The following is a 16,349-nucleotide window of genomic DNA, read 5'->3' on the forward strand; positions in this document are numbered from 1 at the left end:
TTTAGCAATCCTGCTTCAGCCTCCCAAGTATGGCTACCTGACTGCTTTTTGGTGTTTTAAGATAAATTTATTGCCAGGTGGAGGTGGCTCTCACCTTTAATCTCAGCACTTGGGAGGCACAGACGGGTGGATCTCTCTGAGCTCGAGGCCAGCCTGCTCTACCTCTACAAGAACTAGTTCCAGGACAGCCAGGACTGTCAGAGAAAAGGCCTGTCTCGAAAAAACAAAACAAAACACCACTTTTATCATTTATTGCCAGGTGTAGTGTTGAATGCTTTTAATACCAACACTCAGCTTGGTCTACAGGGTCTACACAGTAAGTTCCAGGACAGCTAAGGCTGCACAGAGACACCCTGTCTCAAAGATATGTTCTCACTGTACTCTTGGAACTCACAGAGATCTGCCTGCATTTACCTCCAAAATCTGGGATTAAAGGCACCTAGCCAAAAACATTTTACAACGTTGTACTTAATGTGTGTGAGCATTTGAGGGTGTACGTGAGCCACTTGGTGGCAAACACCTTTAACTGCTGAGCCATCTAGCCCGCCATCATTTCTATATTTGTGTGTTTTTGTGCGCGCGTGTACTGGCACACACATACCCTTGGGCATGGGGTGGGTCAGGGGGTAACTTTGGAGTCAGTTTTCAGTTCGACCTTTATCTGGGCTTGGGACCCAGTTGGCTGGACTGGTGTAACTAGTGCCTTTACCCACTAAACCGTCTCACCAGCACAATCCAAAGACTTGATTGACTTGAGTTCCCGTGTTCCCTGTCTCCTTCATCTTACCAGTGGCCGTGCATCCTCACAGAGATGTAAGCAGCCCACAGCTTAGGGTCCACTATGAACTTGAGCTTCTGTGGCCGTGAACCAAGAGACTCAGGTATAGACTGGTCCACACCTGTTGCCATCCATGGAAGATGTCATGTGAACCCCATGGGCTGGTGTTTCTGGGAAGCAGGATCTGGACCAGATTGTCTTATTCAAAGATCTTTCTAGGCACCCAAGGAGTCAAGGGCATCTTGCACCCAAGTCCTGCTGAATGGACAGGGCTGTCATGGATCCCTAAAAGGGGAAGGCAGAGCTGGGTCAAGAAGGTCTAGTGATCCTGAAGTAGATCCCCCAGTACACGGTCCTGTGTCATGCTGCTCTGTCTCCCTTAGCCTTGGGCCCATTCAGTACATACGAGAACATAGAAAAAGGCCCTTGGGGGTTGAGGCTATAGCTCAGTTGCTAGTGTGCTGGCCTAGCATACTTAGCCAGGGTTGCATCCATGGTAGTGTATAAACTAGGCCTAGTGGCATATTATACCCGTTAGCCCAGTTAGAAGCAGAAGGGTCAGAAGTTCAAGATCGTCCTTAACTACATCGAGGGTTCAAGACCAGCCTGAGATATGAGGTCTATAATCTCTACATGACCATAAATGATGGTATTATATGTTTCATATACCAACTGCTTGGATAACATCCTGTTTTTCTCCTGTCTCATGGAAGCATGTGCTTATGAACTAAAAGGCTTTTCGTTATTAGGGTTGTTTTTTGAGAGGGGGTCTCCCCATGTAGCCAAGGATAGCCTCCATCTCACTGCAAGCCCACTGAGTTAGCCTCTGTATGCCCACACCACTAGGACCAGTTGCTACAGTCTTTAAATGTCTTTCTCCATGAGAGATTGTCCTATTGGAAGGAAGCTTAAAAGAAAAAGTAGCTTTTAGGCCAGGCTTGTATTTAATTCCGGCACGGAGATTGGGAATTTGAGGCTACCCTGGGCTACCTACGGAGGCTGTATTTCATACACACACAGGCACCTTCTTGCTGCCCGGGAGCCTTGCCCACACAGTGCTTCTGGCATGCACACTGGCCCTGGTAATGCTGATGACGAACTACTTTCCAACACTCCAAGTCTAGAGCTGTCCTGAGTTCTTTCTGACAAAGAAATAGACAGTCTCAGAGTAGGTAGCTTGCTGGGAAATTTCACAGGTGGAAGGTGCTGGAAGCCTACAGGAGCCTGGCTCACCAGCTGCTCTCACTCAGTGCCCATCCAGATGGGGGCAGCTATTGGCGGCTCCAGGAGGCCAGGGAGAACATGAATGTATGTATAACCACCATGGCTCGCTGCTGGTTCTGCTGTGACCAAAGGCCCTGTTTCCTGATCTCATTGTGAAAGGCTGGACCTTGGAACCCAGCCCTGCTCCGATGACCTCATGGTTTTGTTCTGAGTTTCTCTGTCTCACTCATGAAATGAGTTATTTAGATTTAGTGGGCAGGGCTGCTGGGACGTCTGCAAACTTTAAGCTAGAGCTTAAAATCAACTAGAAGTCTCTTTGACTGGGTAGTGCACACCTTTAATCCCAGCACTCTGGAGGCAAAGGCAGGTGGATCTCTGTGAGTTTGAGGCCAGCCTGGTCTACACAGTGAATTGCAGGCCATTTGAGACCCTGTCTTGAGAAGGTGGGGACCGATGGGAAATGGGGAAGATTTGCTCTCTTACTGTAAGGAATTCGCTTAAATGCACTTAACTGAGCCCCGACTGTGTGCCATGCGATCTATGGTGCATGTGTGTCTTGGTGCTGGGGATCGAACCTAGGACCTCTCCCTGAAGTACCATTCCAGAAGAGAGCAGGCAGCAAGCAGACCAGGCCAGCTGGTAGAAGAATGCTGTTTCCTCCTCAGAGATTCTTCTGATGGGGAATGTCTTTGGCACCTTAGTCACATGTTTTGATTGGTATCTTCATAGCTGCTCCTTGCCCAGACACAGAGACATTGGGTGACTCCCTGCTGGCTGGAGAAAATAGTGTGAAAGGCTGGGACCCTGACAGGAAACACCAGTGAGATGCTTCTCATATTGTTCTAGCATAGGGGGTTATGCTCCTTACATGGTGTTACATCTTGAGGGGCCTGAGACACACACTCGTTTTTTAAAAAAGATTTATGTATTTTTAGTCTATGTATGTTTTGCCTGCATATATGACTGCATAAGTCAGTACTGGCAACGGCCAGAAGAGGGCATCAGTTCCCCTGGAATCAAACTACAGCCACCACTTGACATGGGTGCTGGGAATTGAACCCAGGTCCTTTATAAGTGCAGCTAGCGCTTTTAACCCCTGAACTGTCCCTCCAGCCCCCTATATGCTGACTTTTTTTTTTTTTTTTTTTTTTGATACATGGGTTTCTCTGTGTATCCCTGGCTGTACTAGAACTGGCTCTGTAGACCAGGCTGGCCTTGAACTCAGATCACCTGCCCCTGCCGCCTCCCAAATGCTGGAATTAAAGGAATGCACCACCAATTCTGGCTCCTATATGCTAATTTTTTGGGAGGTTTGTTTTTATTATTTTTAACTAGCATATGCCTGCGTGATGTATGCCACGTGTGTGCAGGTTCTCTGGCAGGCCAGAAAAGCGTTTGGGATCCTCTGGGGTCCAAGCTGCAGGTGGGTTGAGCAGAGATGGCTGTTCGCTCTTAAATGCTGAGCCTATCTCTGCAGCCCTGAGTTTTCTCATTTTCACAATAACCTTTTAGAGAGACAGATGACACAGGCAGGCCCTGTGCAGGCGATCATGGTGGAGCAGGACTGTGTCTAGAGATCTGGTCCCCACAGCGATGTGTAAGGATGTTGGGTGAAGAAGGCACAGCTTTGAGTCTGTGTGATTGCAGGAATGCAGGTGGAGAGAGGGGCGTGGGTGGTGCAAGACGGCGTGTGGGAATCTGGAAACCTGTACATCCCCCGCCCCCGCGGGCCCGAAACTCGGGGGACCCGAGTGCGAGCCGCAGGGTGAAGCCAGTCGAGGAGGAGGCAGGCTGTGTGTGCCGGTGTCCGCGGCGTGGAGGTGGGGTGAGCGGGGCGGGGTGTGTGCACACGGCTCGGAGCGAGCTGGAGAGAATGCCCGGGGTGGGGTGAGTGCGGCGGGGCGCGCGTGTGCGCGCGCGGGCACGGTGGGGGGCGCGCAGCCGGGTGGGCGCGCGTGGCCGGGTGGGCGCGCGGCGGGCCGGGGCGGGGACACTGCGGCGGCCCCGGACGGCGGGCGCGCGCGTGGGCTCAGCGCGGAGCGGGGCCCATGGTGCGGCCGTGTCCGTCGGTCGGGCCGCGCGGGCGGCTCCGCGCGTGGCCCGGCGCTCGCGACCTCGCCCCTGCGCTGCGGGCTCGGCCCGCCCGCTGCCGGCGCCTCCTCCCCTTGCCCCGGGGTGGCGCGGAGGCCTCGGGGAGCGCAGGGGGCGCGGCGGTCGGCGACATGACGGACAGCATCCCGCTGCAGCCGGTGCGCCACAAGAAGCGGGTGGACAGCAGGCCGCGCGCGGGGTGAGTGGCCGGGCTGCCGTGAGGTGGCGGGGGAACACCTGCCGCAGGCCGGGAGAGCCGGTCCTGGGATGCGGGAGACCCCCCGGGGCTGGCAGCCGGCCGGGGCGGGGCCGATCCCGAGGGGACAAGGGTCGCTCTGGCGAGAATGCAGAGTCCCTGGCTGAGGCGCGACCGCCAATCAGAGCCCCTGGGGGTGGGACCTGGGAGGTGCGTTTCTAGGGCCGCGCAGGTGAGCCGGTGAGGCTGGGCGGGGCCTACCGCCGTCCCCAGGGTTCCCGGTGGCTCCTCCGCCCCCCGGACGCCGGAGCTGGGTGGGGCTGCTGACCAGGTGTCGGTGTAATGAGGCGAGATGCCAGCTGCCATCTTGTGGGCCTTTGTGCCTGGCTTCCCTGAGGCCTTATTCAATTTTACGGAGTGGGAAACGGAAACGGAAGGACCAGGGGTGGGGGTGGGGATGGGAGCGGGAAGGTGCTGGAACAGGGTTCCCATACTTCCTGCCCCACACTTCCTGCGGGTGTGTGTGTGTGTGTGTGTGTGTGTGTGTGTGTGTGTGTGTTTGTTGGCTTTCTTATTGTTTTGGCTTTTGGTGGTGCTAGGGATCAAACCCAGGTCCTCGAGCTGCTAGGCAGTCGCTCTATCACTGAGCCCCATCCCTCTAGCCCCACAAAATGTGTGTTTTTATGAAGACAGTTCGTTAGAGCTTTGTAATTAATATTTTAATGAATTATATTAGCAGACTATAAGTGCCGTGATTGATTTGTTCAGGGGCTGGACTGCAATCTGCCTTAGACAAGATCTGCCTACTAGATGTGGGCTTCCTGACTGGGCAGGCGCAGGGGGTTCCCCTGGGAGAAACGTAATGTCCTTTTAAGACTTTGAAGTGAGGCTCTGGGGTCTGTACAGTGGCCACTGTGTTCCCAGATGCAGCCACCTGCTGATTAATGAAACGTGAAGAATGGAAATTGACAGTGTCCTGAACTTGTCAGCATGCCCTCCCTGGTCTGGTGTGATCTTTATGCAGTATGTACATCCTGTTGGGCGCCACACAAACTGTAAGGGAGGATGCCCTGGGCTCTGTGGGAGCTGCTGTATGACCTTCTGTGGGTGCCTGAGCCAGTTCTGATACCTCAGTTCTGATACCCGCCAGCGGTCCCGTGCACACTGTGGAGGTTGTGTGTGTCTTTGTTTCTCTCTCAGCTGGTTGCTCTGGGCTCAGCTCTAACAGGCTGCTGAATCCTCAGCTTCTTCTGTCTTTTATTTGAGTTGGAGTCTCACTGAAATTCTCCTTTAGGTCGTGAATACATTCTGAGCCTAGGAGGGACTTCAAACTTGTCGTTCTTCTGCCTCAGCCACCCTTGTAGATTAGCTGGGATGGCAACTCTCTGCCACCAGGCCTGACTTTTTTGTCTTTTCAAAGGTCCTTTACCTTTTAAATGAAAGTCCTTGTTGAGAAGCCTTGCGGGCACATAACAGAAGAATTTGAACAGTTTGAGTCATAGTGCACAGAATAGAAATATGCTCTGGTTTTCAGAGGACCAGAGGGAGTAGAGCAGGTTATTTTATATTTAAAAAATCAGTTGAGCTGGGTGGTGCTGGTGCACACCTTTAATCCTAGCACTTGGGAGGCAGAGGTAGGCAGATCTCTATGAGCATGAAACCAGCCTGGTTTACAGAGTGAGTTGCAGGACAGCCAGGGCTACACAGAGAAACCCTGTCTCCAAACAACAACAACAACAACAAAAAACAAAACCAACCAAACAACAACAACAAAATCATTTGGATATGGTGGCACATGTCTATAACCCCAGCAGAGGCAGAAACAAGTGGGTTTCTTGTGAGTTTGAGGCCAGACTGGTCTATGTAGTGAGTTCCAGACCAGCCAGGGCTACATAGTGAGACCCAGTGGAAGTGGTACAGAAGGAAGAGGCCTTTACTGCCAAGCCTGATGGCCTGAGCTTGACCCCTGTGACCTACAGGTGGGCAAAGAGAACCCGCTCCAGCAGGCTGTCCCCTGACTTCTGTGTGTGCACCTTGGTGGTGTTCCTCTGAACTCATACACACACACACACACACACACACACACACAAAGTAAATTGTTTTTATTTTGTTATTTAAAGACTGATTTCAGGCCTGGAGAGATGACTCAGTAGTTAAGAGCACTTGTTGCTTTGTAGAGAAACCAGGTGGGATTCCAATCACCTACATAGTGGCTCACAACTATTCATACATAACTCTAGTTCGAGGGGATCTGAAGGCTTTTCCTGACTTTTGTGGGCACCAGGCTCACGCATGCACGCAGGAAAAACATTAGCACATGTAAACACACATACACACAGAAAAAAGATTGGTTTATTTTTATTTTATGTATGGATGTTGTGTTTGCATGTATGTATGTGCACTATGTGTATGCATTGCCCTCAGTGACCAGAAGAGGGCATCAGATTCCCTGGAACTGGAGTTAATGATAGCTTTGAGCCACCATTTGGGTGCTGGGGATTGAACCCTGGACCTCTAGAAGAGCAGTTAGTGCTCTTACCCACCAAGACATCTCTCTAGTCTCCCACATAAATAATCATTAAAGAGTTCTACTTGAGGGGCTGGAGAGATAGCTCAGCTGTTGAGAGCACTGGCTACTCTTCCAGAGGACTCGGGTTCAACTCCCAGCAACCACAGGGCAGCTCACAACTGTTTGTAATGCCAGTTCCAGGGGATCCAACACCCTCACACAGACATACATGCAGGTAAAACACCAATGTACATAAAATAAAAATAAATTATTTAAAACATAGTGTGGGATCCTAGACTGTAGAGTTCATTCACGTCCTTGAGTAACATGGATCGTTCCCTGGATCTGGAAGGCCTTTGCTGGCATGTGTTTCCCACATGTAGCCTGCATTGTGGAGAGTGGTAATGTTAAAGGGAGGATTTTTGTAAAGATTTATTTATTTTTAGCCTAGCATGATGGTCCATTTGTTTAATCCCAGCATTCACAAGGCAGAGGCAGGCAGATCTTCGTGAGTTCCAGGCCAGTCAGGTCTCAGAAATTTTTCAGATTTCTTTTCTTTTTTTTTTTTTTTTTTTTTTTTTTGGTTTTTCGAGACAGGGTTTCTCTGTAGCTTTGGAGCCTGTCCTGGAACTAGCTCTTGTAGACCAGGCTGGCCTCGAACTCACAGAGATCCGTCTGCCTCTGCCTCCCGAGTGCTGGGATTAAAGGCGTGCGCCACCACCGCCCGGCTCAGATTTATTTTTTCATTTTATGAGTCTATATGCCTGTATATATGTTTGCCATGCATGTACAGTGCCTGTGGAGGCCAGGAGATGGCATCAGAATTTAGTTGGAGTTACGGACAGTTGTGAGCCACCATGTGGGTGCTGGGAATTGAACCCTGGTCCTCTGCAAGAGCAGCCAGTGCTCTTACCTACTGAGCCAGTGAGAATTTAGGTATTTGGAATACTGGGATACATGGAGGCAGAAGGTCTTCCTGAATCATGACTGGGCAGCGGGGTAAACAGAGAGGAAATTGATGAGTAGCCATGGGCCCATTTCTGCTAGGCCTGTGCTAATCCCTATGAAAGTGTGGTTGGGGCCAGAGAGATGGCCCAGTGTTTTTGAGTTTGAGGCCAGACTGGGCTACACGAGACCTTGTCTCAAACAAAAACACGATGACAGGTTGTAGAACTTTCCCTTGCTGAGGCTTCCAGTGGCCCCCTGGCATCCTCTCACTGCTAACACATTCTCGGAAGGGCAAGGCTGTTGAAATGGTCTAGTCAGGCAACAGGCATTTGCACCACGTGGCTGGAAACCATTTGATGACTTCATTGCCTTGACTTCTGGTTGAGCTGCATTCCCTTCTAGGTCAAATATCATAGCTGGACACCTGGACTGCAGGCTAGGAACTGGGTTCATGGCAACTTCCCAGCTATGTGATCACGGGGAAACTGCCTTAAATTCTCCAGGTCTAGGTTTTTCATCTTTTTTTCCCTTTATTATATTTTGAGATGGTATTAGTTTGTTTGTTTATTTTGGTTTTTTGAGACAGGGTTTCCCAGTAACTATGGAATCAGCCTTGGAACTCACTCTATAGACCAGGCTGGCCTTGAACTCAGGTTTGTCTACCTCTGTTGCCTAAGTGCTGGGGTTAAAGGTGTGCCACCGCCCAGCATGTATTTATTTTTATTTTATGTGTTTGAGTACTTGCCTTCATGTATGTCTGTGTACCACATGTGTGCAGTGCTTGTAGAGGTTAGAGGAGGGTGTTGGATCCCCCGGGACTTTGCATTAGAGACAGTTGTGAGCCACCATGTGGGTGCTGGGAACTGAACCCTGGTCCTCTGCAAGAGCAACCAGTGCTCCTACTACTGGGTCATCTCTCCAGCCCATAGATTTCGTTCATCTTTAAAGTGGAGATAACAAAAATTAAACTGGGCAGTGGTGGCACTCGCCTATAATTCTGGCATTCAGTAGGCAGACAGATCTCTGTGAATTTGAGGTCAGCCTGGTCTACAAATCAAGTTCCATGACAGTCAGAGCTATTACGCAGAGAAACCCTATCTTGAAAAACCAAAAACCAACTAATCAAACCAAAAATGTATTCTTGGATCTGAGACTTAACCCATGAAAGTTTCTGACTGGAAGCCTCAGTAGACCTTAGGTGTTGCCTGGATCAGATGGTAACACACAGGTGTTTGCATGCTGTTTACCCCGGTGTGGGGTGTTCAGGAGACTCCTCTGGTATTTATGATTTTGAGACAGACTCTTACTGTGTAGGCCAGGCTGGTCTTGAAATCACAGAGATCTGATCCTCTGGCTCTTGAGTGCTGAGATTAAAGGTGTGCGCCACCACACCCAGTTAACAGTGCTGGGGATGGAGTCCAGGGCTTCCTGCCTGCTGAGCAAGCAGCCTCAAACAGAGTTGCATCCCCAGTGTATCACGTGTTCTTTCGAGAGAAGAGGGCCTTCGATGGTGGGGAATTTAGAAATATGTGACTTCGTTGTTGATATATAAATGTGTTCCATCAGAGAGAAGACCAAGTATGAGACTGTAGAAAGGCCAAGGAGCGTGACTCCTGCTGACCTCGGCTGTTCTGGGTATGAACTGGGTTAAAACAAGAGCTCATGATATAAGTATATGTGTATTGTACGTGTGTGTGTGTAAGTGGGGACTGTGTGCTCATACCCGGCCACCCGGCCCCCCCCCCCCCCCGAACAATCACACAGAAACTATATCAATTACAACACTGTAATTAATTAAATAATTACTAGTTCAGGCTTCTTATACTTAATAACGCTGACATCTGAAATTAACCAATTTCTATTAATCTGTGTATTGCCACGAGGCTGTGACTTACCAGGGAAGGTTCTGGCTGTGTCTTTCTCCTTTGGCAGCTACATGGCGTCTCCTTGACTCCACCTTCTCTCTACATATCTCTGTTTGGATTTGCCGCCTGGCTTTACTCTGCTAAGCCATTGGCTGAAACAGCTTCTTTATTAACCAATGGTAATAAAACATATTCATAGCATACATACAAAGGGGAATCTCATATTGTGTGTGTGTGTGTATTCTAATGCAGCATTTTTGTATTTGAAAAAATGAACAGCTGAGGATTGGCTTACTGGTAGAATGTTTTCCTAGCATATGGGGGCAGGGGGGTTGGGTTCAGTCTTAGCACCATGTAAAACCAGATACGATGGAGAATGTCAGTAATGATAGTCCTCTGGGAGACAGAGGCAGGGAGTTACATCCAAGGTTATCGTCAACTATTTAGTGAGTTCTAGATTAGGCCAGACTAGAGGTTAAGATTTCTTGTCTCAGAAAATGGGTTTGGATACATGTCTGCCACCCCAGTACTCAGAGAGTTCAGACAGGAGAATTATCTCATCTATATTGCAGGCTGGGCCATGTGAGACCCTTTTCAGAAAAGAAAGGGAGTGTGATGGGGCTGGAGACATGGTGTAGAAGTTAAGGGTGCTGCTCTTTCAGAGGACCAGAGTTCAGTTTCTAGGGCCCATGCCAGATGGCTCACAATGGTTCGTGACTGTGGCTCCCATGCCTCTGGCTTCCACAGGCCCCTGCACTCATGTGTGCATGTACGCAGACAGATACACATACACACAATTAAAAATAAACACAAATATAAAAGCAAGCGAGAAGTGCTGGCTAATTTTTATGTTAACAACATAAACTATAATTATCCAAGAGGAGGGAGCCTCAACTGAGAAAATGCCGCTGTAAGATCCGGCTGGAAGATATTTTTCTTAATGATTGAGGAGGGTGGGCCCAGCCATTGTGGGTGATGCCATCCCTGAACTGGTGGTCCTGGGTTCTCTAAGAAAGGAGGCTGAGCAAGCCATTCAATAGTAAGCCAGTAAGCAGCACTCCCCATGACCTCTGCATCAGCTCCTGCCTCCAGGATCCTGCCCTGCTTGACTTCCTTCGGTGATGGACTATGATCTGGAAGTGTAAACCAAATAAACCCTTCCTCCCCGAGGTGCTTTGGTTATGGTGTTTCGTCATAACAGTAGAAACCCTAACTAAGACAGAGGGGCCAGTGAGATGGCCCAGGCCCCTGCTGCCAAGCCCGAGGACCTGAGTTTGAGTCCTGTGACCCACGTGACAGATGGAGAGAACTGACCCCGGCTGCCCTCTGACTTCCTCTCGTGCATGCATCTTGGCACAAATCAAATGCTTCCTCTCTTTCTTTTCTTTTTCCTGAGACAGGGTTTCTCTGTGTAGCTCTGGCTATCCTGGAACTCACTCTGTAGATCAGGCTGACCTCCAACTCACAGAGATCCGCCTGCCTCTGTCTCCTGAGTGCTAGGATTAAAGGCTGCACCACCACTGCCTGGCCAAATGCTTACTTTTGTAGGTTACTCTGGTCAAGGTGTTTGTCACAGCAACAGAAATGTAAGCAAGACAGTAATTTAGAGAAAAACTTTAACTTAAATAAAAAAAGAAAAAGATGAGTATAGCTGTCTTGTAATAAGGGTCCAGGAGTTGCTTGGGATAGAGGCCTTTAAAAGACAGGCAGTGACTGTCTCTGGTCTCTGAAACCTTCAGGAATGCAGCATAGGTGCTGACTTTAGTTCCCATTAGACCCATTGTGAGCTCCGGACCTCCAGAGCCCTAAGGGGTAAGTTTGCATCATGTGAGCCACTCATACCTTGGAAGTTGATTTCAGCCACAAATCGAAGCCAAGAGATTTTGGGCGGTCTCTCTGGGGCTGCCCGTTCTTGTGGTGCTGCTGGTGTCTAGATGGGGCCTCTGCTGTGGGTGAGTGTTTCAGGGCATCTGTAGGCCCAGGCTTCGCTACTGGAGAGCAGATAGATTCAAACCACCTGTTTTCAGCTCACTGTGGTGGGGTTGACAAATGTTTATTTAAGACCCAAGAGGTGTTCTAAAGCAGCCTCGTTCACCAGCTCAGTGGCCTTGGATGTTTATGGAAAGGGTAGGTATTTATAGTTAAGGCAGAGGTGAGGTCTCAGACAACCCTGACCAGGGGAGAACTGTGGCCCAGCCTGCAAGTGTCCAGAGGGCTTTGCACAGCTCTGCCCCTTGCCCCTCAGAGAGGAGTTTTCTCTGTGGGTTTTGTTTGGTTGTTTGTTTGAGATAGGTTCTTCGTAGCCCAGTTTGGTTTTGAGTTTGTTGTGTAGCCAAGGATGGCCCTGAATTCCCAATTCTCCCCTTGCTACCTTGAAACTCTGGGATTACAGGCATTCACCACGGGACCCCGTTTAAGCTGTGCTGAGGATAAAACTCAGGGACTTGTGCATGCTCGCTGAGCACTCTGCCACCTGAACCACACCCCCAGCATTGAGCATGACACTTTTAAAAGACATGATGCATTTTAAAAACTGCTGTATTAAACAAACAAAACCAAAACCAAATAAAAGAGCCAGGCAGTGGTAGCGCACACCTTTGATCCCAGCACTTGGGAGGCAGAGGCAGGCGGATCTCAGAGTTCGAGGACAGCCTGGTCTACAGAGTGAATTCTAGAATAAAAAAAACCATATTTAACTAGCTTATTGTTATTTTTGCTGTTGTTTGTTTTATGCTGTTTTGGTTTTGGGTCCTTTTTCCTTCCCTTCCTCCTTCCTCCTTCCCTCCTTCTTCCCCTTCCTTTTTCCCCCCACTAGGTAGCCCTGGCTGACCTAGAAATCACTACCGAGACCAATCTGTCTCTGCCTCCCAGATGCTTGGACTAAAGGTTGTAGGTGGGTACCACCCACGCAGAGGGTTTTTCTTTGTAAAGGTTGTTTTCTTTTTAGCTGTGTGTGTGGTGTGTGTGTGTGTGTGTGTGTATGCGCGTGCGCGCATGCTCACGTGTGCACAGGCACCTGCAGAGAAACCTTGGAGATGGAATTACAGGCTGTGGTGAGCCCGACATATGTGCCAACACTCTCACTCTTTAACCACTGCGATGTCTCTTCAGCCAATGTTTTGGCTTTTTTTTTTTTTTTTTTTTTTTTTTTGAGACAGGGTCTCTTGTAGCCCAGGCTGGCCTCAAGCTGCAAAGTTCCTGAGTGTTGGGATGCCAGCTGGTAGCCGTCACACCCACAATGTGTTCAATACGCTTCTTTGTTCAGTGTCAAGAGGGGTGGCTGTCCTGCCTAGTGTTCAAGGGCGTGTTTGGGGAGGAGTCTGCTGCTGGGTGAGGTACAGAGGGAGCCACTGTTCCTTCCTGTGGCCTTCTCCCATTCCGGTGAGGTGTCTCTGGAAGGGCTCTGTGCGTTCTTAGGTACACACAGTGGGAAGAAGTCTTGGTGGTGGGCCATCAGGAAGTGATCTGGGTGCCCTCTGCCAGCTCCTCTTGTACCGTCCGCTGCCAGTCACAGAGTCCTGCCCTCTGCCACTCGAGACCGGATGCGCCTGTCCCCGTGGACACCAGAGGATGTGTGATTGCCAGCCCAGGTAGGGCCCTGGGGGAGGGGTAAGGGGCCGTCCTTGGTGCCAGTCCCTAAGGAGAGGAGCCGCTGCAGCTTGACATTGACTTCAGCCACAGTCGCAAGGAAGCGGGTGTTGAGCAGCCTGGGTTTGGACCTTCGGCTGCTCTCAGAACTCCAAGTTCTCTTTGTATCTACTGGAGCTCAGTCATGGGCAGGAAGTGCCTTCCATATCAAGTGAAGTGGACTTTGGTGATTGTGTGCTGTTTGTTTTGAAACAGGGTCTCCTCAGCACTTGGGGGGGGGCAGGTGTTGGGAATGGGGGAGATACACACTATGGAGTCCAGGCTGGCCTTGAACTCAGAATTCACAGTCTTCCTCTGCCTCCACCTCCTGAATTAGCATTGCAGGTGTGTGCCACCGTATCTGGTGTGTTTTGAGTAGTGCCATGCCAGGCAAGTGCTGAACTAGTGAGCTGTATTCCTGCCCCTGGGATTCGGTTCATTTTTATTGTTGTTGTTGTTGGTTTCTTGAGACAGGGTTTCTCTGAGTAGTAGCTCTGGCTTCAAGTCACTCAGTAGACCAGGTTGGCCTTGAACTCAGAAATCCACCTGCCTCTGCTTCCCAAGTGTGAGATTAAAGGCATGCGCCATAGCATTCAGCTTCGGTTTAGTTTTGAAAGAGTTTTAACCAGGCAGGTGGTGCACATCTATAGTCCCAGCACTGAGGAGGTGGAGGCAGGAGGATCAGGATTTCTAGGCCAGCCTTATCTGTACAGGGAGTTTGAGGCTAGGCATGGCTACATAAGACCTTGTCTTAAAAAAGGATTGGTTATAACCAGTGGAATATTTATGTATTTATGGAATACTGCTAGTTTTTACTTACCAATGCCTGTTCCGTGATTTGTGTGGATTGATAAACTCAGTACATATGTGCAAAGACGGACCATGGGAAACCCTGAGCTATGCATGTGGTTCCTCTGTCTGTGCCCAGTGACATTTGTTGTCCCTGTACTGGTGGCAAGAAGTCTCCTTTTACAATGTAAGTGAAAACAAGGGCCATTTGAAAGCTAGCTGGGAGGCCGTCCAGATGCCGGAGCCGTGGCTGGTGCTCAAGTGACAGGGCAGTGGCTTCGACCAGACACGGAGTGTTCAGGGCCACAGGTCCTGCAAGGATGCACAGAGACTAAAAGGCAGTGTGTTCTGCCGAAGGATCCACGGAAGTGTGATTGTGTGTGTGTGTGTGTGTCTGAGTCTGTGAGACAGAATATATGTGTGATGGTGTGTGAGATAGTGTGTGTGTGTGTGTGTGTGTGTGTGTGTGTGTGAAAGAGAGAGAGACAGAGACTCAGGTATCCTAGGCCTCCAGTTTGGTATGTAGCCTGGATAGTCTTGAACTCCTGACTGTCCTGCCTCCATGTGATTCCTGTATTGGGATTACAGGTGTGCATTCGCACACCAGTTTATTTGGTGCTAGGGATGCACCCCAGGGTTTCGAGCTTGACAGGCAGTTTACCACCTAAACTACATCCAGGCTGGGAATCTTTTATTTATTTAAAAGATTTTAATCTTTTGTATGTGTGTGCCTGAGTGAGTTTTCGCGTCACCGCCTGTGTGCAGGAGTTTTGGGAGACTCTAAGACAGCATCAGATCCCTAAGCTGGGGTTATGAGGAGGTTGGAGCAGCCATGTGGGTGCTCTGAACTGCTGTCCTCTGGGGTAGAAGGAAGTGCTCTGAACTGCTGAGCCGTCTTTCCAGTCCTATGAGGGGAATCTTAATGTTGCCTTTATTTCTGTCTTAACAGAATTGTAGGGATTTAAGAGGGGGGAACTGGAAGGGATGGCATCAGGGAGAGAGGCTTCCACCGAGAGCCAGAAATGTGGTCACTTAGACGCAGATCCTCTCTGTTGTCTCCGAGACCAGGCTTGGCTGCTCGCCCTGAGGAGGAAGCGGTGGTCTGGCAGCAGGTGGCCTGTGGGCAGGTTGTGGCGATGATGGATGAAGTCAGGCTTGGCCAGGGTGGACTGCTGCTTGCTCATGCTCAGCAGTACCGAGGTCCCTTTCCTCAGGAGTGCACTTTAGCATCCCAGGCTCCACCTCCTGGATGCTGGTACCACTCCACCCCTACACAGTGATGGCCAGCATTGTTTCCAGGCTTGGCTAATTGGCCCATAATGGGGCAATGTTTTACCGGGATCATGCAGCAGGCACTCCCTTTGAGTGGCCGGCCCTGTTTCTATTGTTCTTTTAAAGTGCCTCATCCTGTCTTCAAATCAAACCTTGTGGACTCTCATCTGGACCGTTGTTTTCCACAGTGAGATCAGCCTTTTAATTTAGAATTGGAAGGAACTTTATTTTGCTCTGTTGTTACAGTGTTAGGCATTGAATTTAGCACCTGATACACATAGGCCAGCTCTATGCCTCTAAACCGCATAAACCACACCCCCATGCCTCTTCTTCTGTCTTTTTTGTTTGTTTGTTTGTTTTTGTTTTTGTTTTTGTTTTTTGAGACAGGGTTTCTCTGTGTAGCCCTGGCTGTTCTGGAACTCACTCTATAGACCAGGCTTTCCCTGAACTTAGAGATATGCCTGCCTCTGTCTCCCAAGTACTGGAACTAAAGGTGTGCGCCACCACTGCCTGGCCCCAGGCTTCTTATTTTTATTTTAACACAGGGTCTCTGGATTGTCTAGGCTTGCCTTAAGTTCAGTTTATAGAAGAGGCTGACTTTGAACTTGTGATCCTTCTGCTTCAGCCTCCTGAGTAGCTGGGATGACAGTTGTGTGACTACAGGTCTGGCTCCAGGGTGTGTTGAGCTGTTAGTAGGGTGTACCGAGAAGTGGAGTGGGCTGTATTTTATTCTTCATCTCCACAGCCAGGTTAATGCTGTTCGTTCCTTTAATCCCAGCACTGGGGAGGCATAAGCAGGCAGATCTCTGAGTTTGAGACCAGCCTGGTCTACTGAGCAAGTCCCAAGATGGCCAAGGATATATAGAAAGATCCTGTCTCAAGAAACCAAAAAGCCAAAACCAAAAAACAAACACAAAAAGCAAAAAGAAGTGATTAAGATAAAACATAATAAAGCTTGTACAGATAATATAAAAATAAAAACATGAGCTGTTGAGATGGGTCAGTGGATAGAGGGGCATCTGATGATCTGAGTTAAATTCCAGACCCATA

The 16,349-nt window shown here is 49.6% G+C and overlaps 1 protein-coding gene across 3 annotated transcripts in view; it reads left to right on the forward strand.

The window, feature by feature from the left end:
- The first annotated feature begins 3,846 nt into the window (after nucleotides 1-3,846).
- The window catches only part of Atp9a (ATPase phospholipid transporting 9A (putative)), a 110,272-nt gene continuing 97,769 nt past the window's right edge, over nucleotides 3,847-16,349 (forward strand). The window contains exon 1 of one of the 3 annotated variants that reach the window (XM_038330835.2): nucleotides 3,847-3,889. In XM_038330835.2, the coding sequence (XP_038186763.1) occupies nucleotides 3,876-3,889 (14 nt within the window). In that variant the 5' untranslated portion in view covers nucleotides 3,847-3,875. Of the gene's footprint in view, nucleotides 3,890-4,149; nucleotides 4,293-13,058; nucleotides 13,202-16,349 lie in introns of those variants that run through there. The other 2 variants (XM_038330833.2, XM_038330834.2) reach the window with 2 other exon arrangements.

Source organism: Arvicola amphibius, chromosome 5 (genome assembly GCF_903992535.2).
Source record: "Arvicola amphibius chromosome 5, mArvAmp1.2, whole genome shotgun sequence".
Lineage (NCBI taxonomy): Eukaryota > Metazoa > Chordata > Mammalia > Rodentia > Cricetidae > Arvicola > Arvicola amphibius.